Source organism: Equus caballus, chromosome 4, assembly GCF_041296265.1.
Source record: "Equus caballus isolate H_3958 breed thoroughbred chromosome 4, TB-T2T, whole genome shotgun sequence".
NCBI classification, from domain to species: Eukaryota; Metazoa; Chordata; class Mammalia; order Perissodactyla; family Equidae; genus Equus; species Equus caballus.
In genome coordinates, this window is record NC_091687.1 from 82,424,233 (window position 1) to 82,432,145 (window position 7,913).

General features: G+C 38.6%; 1 protein-coding gene across 4 annotated transcripts in view; it reads left to right on the forward strand.

Moving 5' to 3' along the window:
• Positions 1-1,507, forward strand: part of PTPRZ1 (protein tyrosine phosphatase receptor type Z1) — a 177,209-nt gene extending 175,702 nt beyond the window's left edge. For all 4 annotated transcript variants that reach the window (XM_023639562.2, XM_005609331.4, XM_023639561.2 and 1 more), the window contains one exon: positions 543-1,507. In XM_023639562.2, the coding sequence (XP_023495330.2) occupies positions 543-683 (141 nt within the window). In that variant the 3' untranslated portion in view covers positions 684-1,507. The remainder of the gene's footprint in view (positions 1-542) is intronic.
• The last annotated feature ends 6,406 nt before the right edge of the window (positions 1,508-7,913 follow it).

Sequence of the window (7,913 nt, forward strand, 5' to 3'; positions counted from 1 at the left end):
TAACCAGTCAGGCTGGTGGAGTGTGAAGAACACTTGGTAAATGGTGGATCTTGTGAAAGGCCTGCATTCTGTATGAGTCCCCGAGCTGACAGTGCAGTGCCTTCTCAGATCTCTCCATAGACAAACCCAGTGGATTGCCTAGCAGCTCAAGAAAGGAGAATGAGTAGCTTATTTTTGAGTGGGTTACAGGTGCCTAGTGCCACAGGCTTTACACGCAAGTTGATAAATCAGTAACGGAACCCTGTCACGTTCCCTTCTGATTCTATGAAGTAAATGAATAAGAATGGAGTGTTTCCCATTGGCCAATGTAGGTGGGCCAATTTTCTAGGTCAATAAATGTTGGCTAATTGAAAAACTACTTTAAATTTAATCAGAAAGAGACATTAATATAGATTGTGTACCTCTGCTGAGTCTAACAGAGCCCTTCACACACTGCCCGCCCATGAACAGTGCTGAAGTGTGACTAAAAACATTCCTTCTTTATACAAACACGTGTCTTCTCTGAGCCTCCTGTTTGTAACCTCCCATTCTCTGTTCTCCAGGAGCAGTATCAGTTTCTCTACAAAGCAGTCCTCAGCCTCGTGAGCACCAGGCAGGAAGAGAATCCGTCCACCTCTCTGGACAGCAATGGCGCTGCGTTGCCTGATGGCAATATAGCCGAGAGCCTGGAGTCTTTAGTTTAACCCAGAAAGGGGTGAGAGAAGTCTACATCTGAGCATTGTTTTCCTCTTTCTAAAATCAGACAGGAAAGTCAGTTCAGTTCTTCTGTTTTCTGTTTACTTCCCATCACCTGACAGTAACTTTCATGACATAGGATTCTGCTGCCAAATTTACATCATTAACAATGTGTGCCTTTTTGCGAAACTTCTTGTAATTCACTTATTGTGTTTAAACTAAAATAATTGAATTTTCCAGTATTTCTAAGAACGGACTTGTATTTTTTTCATATTGATTTTAACAGAAAATTTCAATTTATAGATACTAGGAATTCACAACTACATAAAACATGTTTGTTTCTAGGTGTCAAATTTTTAGCTGTATTTGTAGCAATCATCAGGTTTGCTAGAACTGTAACTTTTAATATAGTAGATTGTAAATAAAACACCGTGTTCCCTATGATATTCAACATTTTACAACTGCAGTATTCACCTAAAGTAGAAATAATCTGATACTTACTGTAAATACTGCTTTAGTGTCTCCATGGACCAAATTTATATTTATAATTGTAGATTTTTATATTTTACTACTGAGTCAGTTTTCTAGTTCTGTGTAATTGTTTAGTTTAATGGTGCAGCTCATTACCTGGCCTTACTCTACAGGCTTCTGATATTGTTTTGTGTTATCTCAATGATTAACTCTGTTTTAGCATGTAATTTTAACTTTTATGGAAAATAGAAATGCATTTGTTTTGAAAGAGATGTTTTTATGAGAATAACACCTTACCCAACATTGTTTAAATGGTTTTTATCCAAGGCATTGCAAAAATAAATATAAATATTGCCATCAATTTGCGTTTGCTTGTGAAGTGTTGTGCTGGGGCATTTTAGCAGAAAATTGTGGACATGGGTCCCACTGGGATGACGGAAGTGAGCAAAGGTTGATGAGATCAGACGGTGTACAGAGCTCTGATTCCCAAACTGTGCTTTGAGGCACACAGGGAACGCAAGAATTTTGCTTTTTTGAGGACAACACAGCAACATGTACTGACACTGCACAACTGCTACTAATAAATTATTTGGACCTAGCTACTTAATGAACAGAGCCATTACGTATTTCTTTTGGCTCAGGGGAGCTATGAAAACGTTACTGAGAAACTAACGGCACCATGTACCAAGAAATGTTGGGAAACTTTGGTTTAGAACTCACTGGGAGTTAGAAGCAGGCAGATTTGCCTGTCAGGGACAGGCCAAGCTGATTTAGAAGCCAGATGGATGGAGAGACAAGGACCAGGAGGTCTTAAATCCCAGAGTGGAAAAAGATAAGACGTCCCATTTAAGGCAAATTGTCAGGATCCATGAGCTGTGTGGAGCAGAAGTGCAGGAAAACAGGGAATCATAAGCTGACTCTGATACTGGAAACAGTCCCCGGCCTCGCCAGGAGTGCCTGGTGAGAAGGGCACTAAGCCCCAACAATGCGTGAGTGCCCTAGACGACAGGCCAGGAAAAGTTCCCTTTAAGCCAGTGGTTCTCAGAGTATAGTTCGCAGACCAGCGGCACCAGCAGAACCTGGGAACTTGTTAAAAATGCAAATCCTGGGTTTCCATCCCAGACCTACCATATCAGAAACTGAGGTTGGGGCTCAGCAGTCTACTGCATGTTAAAGTTTGAGAACCACTGCTCTTTAGCAACAGCAATTCAGAAAGCCTCCAGTTTCTTCAAGCAATATCAGGAAATTTCCACCAAATCCTTCAAATAGAACCAAAATTAATTAGCTTTCCTTTTTTTTTTAGCTTTTCTTTGAAAATAGTAGTCCTGAAGAGATATGAAATAGGAAAAAGTCCAACAAATACTAGAGTGTAACAGATCACAAAATGTGGGTAAGCGCTGCTCTGCAGGGGACAAAAGTCAACGTGCTTCTTCCTCACCCTCTCAGGGAGGAAAGACCCTAAGGGTAATCTTGACTCCTTGGTTGATTTTCCAACTTTATCTCGTAGCCCTCTTGTTTTATAGTTTTGCTCCCCCACAGTGGCTAATCATAGGTTGATCTGAACCAGGAGTATGTCTGGTATAAAAATAAAAAATTATTTTGTATATTTTTCCCTTAGCCTTTGTTCCAAGAACAAACAGCCTTTGAGGGGATATGGAATTTTTTTCCTCCATGGTTGTGTATTAGTGAGGTGCTTTGCAGAATCTCTTTCAAGAGAAATTAATTACGCAAGTAACATGTATGATAATTAAGCATTTTATAAACAAATTCTAATAAATATACCAGAATTATAAAGTCCATCATAGTTCTGGCACAATACTCCTTGAGAACTTATGGCAGCTGCTTCTTTATATGTAATTAATGCAAACTTTTAATACATACATGTTCTACTGAATGTTACACCATAGGAATCCTACTTAATTTTCATATTTCTGACCTGAAACCCCCTAATTTGTTAGCATATAAAATGACTTAGATCATTCCTCTAATATACAAAACTTGGAAAATAAGATTTCTTTATAAGCAGATAACATTTTAAAATATTTTACTAGAATTGAAGTCCACTCACAAATGGCACATAGAAGCAGAAATACTAAGTAATTATTTAATTAAAATTAACTTTTTAGGGGCCAGCCCCGTGGCCGAGTGGTTAAGTTCGCGTGCTCTGCTTCGGTGGCCCAGGGTTCGGATCCTGGGCACGGACATGGCACTGCTCATTAGGCCATGTTGAGGTGGCGTGCCACATGCCACAACTAGAAGGACCCACAACTAAAATATACACCTATGAACTGGGGGAATATGGAGAGAAAAAAAAAAAAAGCAGGGAAAAAAAAAAGATTGGCAACAATTGTTAGCTCAGGTGCCAATCTTAAAAAAAAGTCAAATATTTTTTTAAAAATTTAACTTTTTAGAGAAAGTGGGAAAAATTACACATTTGCCAAAATAAACAGAACACATTCTTTTATTATTATAACCATGACTGAATATCATCCACTCACTTGTTAATTGCAAAATATTCTGGTTCATTAGAGGTCTCCTCCCCACTAGGACATTATTGGTGTGGTAGAGTAGTAGATATTAAATGTTAAGGCATATAAATGAAACACACTGCACCAGTTTTAAGACTCTAGACATCCTTTGCATTAAATTATAGTTAAGTTTTTTCGAGGTAATCATTTTTGAAAAGAAAAACAAGATTTAGAAGTGAGAGTAAGAAAAACTGTGGGTGTAAGATTGAAACTTCTCATTACATACACAACAATAACTTCTAATCGGCCCATCAGTTGTGACACATTCTAAGCAGGCCACAAGAGACACAGACCTTTGAAAAACTTTCCAAATATGCTAATTTGCAATCCTTTCTCTGCAACTTTGGATGTGCCATTCACTACATCTCTCACATCCTTATTATCTTGCTTCTATCCTAGGGGAGTTTCCTCAGTTCCGAATGACCTACACAGAGAAATGAATTGATGCAGGTCATTTTTTCCTTGCTCCAAACTTGCTTAATGAAGAAATGTATTGAAAACTATAGTGTTAAGGTTCCTGATGAAAAGTATTAAAATAGAAAAGTCTCTTAAAGCACTTTTACTTCAAGTAAGTGTTTTAATGGTTTTTAAAGGAAATTAAAACTGCATTTCTTGGGCTGTTTAGAGAGTAAATGAAAAACATTCCACCTTTTGTCTGTACAGTTTGTCCAGTTCTAAGCTCATGGGGATACATAAAAAGGTTCAAAGAACCACCTAAAGAAAAAATGAAATAGAAAATAAGGCCAATGAGGAAAAATTGCTAACTGGGGCCATTACTGTGTATTCACGGAATCTACCTACACGCCCATCTGCTTCTAGGGTGCCTTCCTGTGACAGATAGTATTTTCCCAAAATAGCCCAACAATATCTTTCATCCCACATGTGACCCTTTTAAACTCATCCCATTGAGAAGTGGGGTCTATGGTCCCCCTCCTTGAATTTGGGTGGACTTGTGATTATAGTGAAAGTGATGTTATTTGACTTCTGAAGCTAAGTCATAACAGGCAATACAGCTTCTGCCTGGTTCTCTTGGGATGTTCACTCTTGGAACAGCACCACCATGCTGTGACAAAACTCACACATGGAAAGACCCATGTGGAAAGAAACCAAGGTTCTGGCCCAGGGCCCTAGCTGAACTTCCAGCTGACAGTTAGAACCAACTTGCCAGCTATGTGAACAAGCTGTCTTGAAATGGCTCCCCCAGCTCCCAGTCAACACACCTCCAGTGAGACCGTGTGGAACAGAGGCAAACTATTCCCACTGAGCCATGCCCACATTGTAGACTGATGAACAAAATAAAGGGCTGTTGTTTTAAGCCACTAGATTTTGTGCTAGTTTGTTACAAAGTGATAGTAGCTTGAACTCTTCTTATACTTCAAAGCCTAAAAAGCTATAAACTATGTTTCCCAGACTCCTTTGCAGCTAGGCTCCTTGACATGAATTATGTTCCACTAAACACAGGGGCCATAAGTTCTGGAAATACAGATGATGTCATTTTACCATGCCTTGTTATATTGTAATAAACCATATATTATGTATTTGCTTATGCTTCCTGAATTGCTGGCAAGCCTTGTAGATTTAGAAGACAGAGAGACCATCTATATTTGTTGAATGTCGGAGTGAGAGAAAGGAAAGCATCAAAAATTACATCCAAAGCAGCGAGGAAGATAGCCATTTCCTGAGACCATCATCTTCGTTAAGCATCTTACATATTAAACCATTTGTGTAATCTCAGCCAGTGTTAAATCTCAAATTTCATAGACTAAAAATTAAGTAGGACCACTTTGGGTCAGCCAAAATAGTTAAGGTTTTTAACATTATTAAAGTATTGTAACAACCCATGCCACTATGAGTTGCTCTTCCCTCATCTTTTCTCTTGGTCTTCTCTATGTTTTACAGACCATGCCAATTTCTTTCCTCTACCAACTCCCACTTGATTTCTACCTCCTTTTAAGTATTTCTCTTAACTTAGGGAGAAGAAATCTCCTTTATCAATAGTTTGCTAATAAGGCAGGCATGGTTTTTCTTTGCTGGATTTGTTGGGTTTCTGATCAAGCGTGGGGACTCGTTTCACCCTATGCTAGCTTCCCCAAGAACCTGGCTTGCAAGAAATGAATGCAGATTATTGTAGCCAAATGCTGGGCTGCTGCTCAGTTACGCTGGCAACAGCCCAGAATCATCTTCAATCAAACAAGACCACAGCAATATCAGTGCAGTTTCATCAGGCTCTCAGGCTGGGAGTAGGATTCCCAAGGTTTATGAATGTGTTCTCCAGTGCTGTGGTAATGCTGTCAATCAACATAATACTAGAAGACTCTAGAAACCTTCTATTCTGGTACACCACCGACTTAAACTAGAGGGATGGGACCTGTTGACCTTGCAAGTTCAGACTCTTTAACACTGTTTTACAATTCTTGCTAATTAATAAAAATTAAGAATGAGTGTTAGAACTAAAACAAAATTGAGAAAAGGAGGTTATTAGATTAGCTGTCGGTGACTATCAAATGTTGCACCAGAATGGGCAGCTTTTCTCACTGGGTCCTTTCCAGTGGAATTCAGGTCTGGGAAATGGAGTTCCATTGCAACCCATCAACAAATGTAAACCATTGCAAAGAAAGCTAACCTATACAACATAGAAAGATAAGATTAGCTACTTTGCATGGCTGTGCAGATTGTGCACTGCATTTAAGGAGGAACTAATCACATCACAGACATTGAGTATTTAATGTGATTAATATTTATTATTTGTATATTTATTGTGAAAATTTTCCATCAGAGCATAGTAAAGCATTTTGTCCTAATCAATTATATATCTAGGGACAATTTCTTGACAGAAGTGTCCTGAAGAAGGAGCACCTTTCTCTAATTCTCTAAAAAGCACAATGCGGGCTAGTGGTGGCCCTAGTAACCAGCCATAATAGAGGTTTCATAAATCAGAGTGCTTCCCAATTTTTATCAAGTATTTTAGGTGACTTCAAATGCTGATCAAATTTCAGTATTGAGTCTTATCATCTTGGGAAAGCCATTTAACTTTGGGAGACACGTTTTCTCTTCTGTAAAATCAGAGGCCTGACCAAATGATCATTCTGGTCCTTTCCACTCTACAACCACTTTAAGATTCTTGTTATGGAGCAGATATGTCTACGGCTGTTTTGAGCAGCATGGATCTTTGAGGAGTCTTCCAAAGGTATCCAGAAGACTGAAACAAAATCTCAAAGCTAAAATCTCATTAACTTTAACATAAACTTCAGGCAAAAATGCTATTGCAAAAGAAGGAAGAACACTAATGTTTAAACATCTACTAGGTGTCAGGCATTTCTTTTATATTATCTCATTAACCTTTATAATCGGCCTGTGAGTTACTGTTACCCTCATTGTATGGGGAAGGAAACAGGTCATAGGTTGTAGAACCAATCACACTGCTTCTCAGAAGACAAGCTTCAGCGTCTTATGAGTCTAGAACAAGGAAAACTGGACAACATAAATATCAATATTATCTGGAAGAGGCCAAAAGAGGTACAAAGATTTGGAAGACATGAGCATTAAGTCTACCAAAATAGTTAGACCAGCAAGTCACAAACTATGGCTCAAAGCCAAGTCTGCCCATCACCTGTTTTTGTAAATAAAGTTTTATTGGAACACAGCCATGTCCATCCATTTATGTACTGTCTGTGGCTGCTTTCACACTGCAAAGGCAGAAATGAGCAGCTGTGATGCCCTTTGGTCTTCAAAGCTTGAAATATTTACTATCTAGCCCTTTAGAGAAAAAGTTTGCTGACCTCTGTTAGAGCCATATGCTTATAACTATAACCTACCCATTGATCCTCAGATCCTACCACCACAACCTTTATTATTGAAATCTCTGCTGGAAAATTTGTTATTGAGAGGCAATGCAGTGTTTGATTACATCTGTCTTAACTCAAGCTCACTGACACTTCCTTTTCTAGCACTACCTCTAGCACTCACATTAGATCAGCTCTTCAATCATATACTCTTTATCACTCATTGTTGTCAGAAAGCCCAAATCAGTTATTGCCCCAAATCGATAATTATATTGAGAGCTCAACGGGTTCCTCCTTCCACCCAAGGTGCTGGTTCTCTAATTCCATCCCACTTGGGTGCTCTTCCAGATTGGAGTGGAGTCAATGTGACACAAGCTGTATTTCCTAATTGATTATGTTGAACTCAGTGTTGTGGTAAAAAAAAAAAAAAAAAAAAAAAAGCAAAAACAAAAAAACC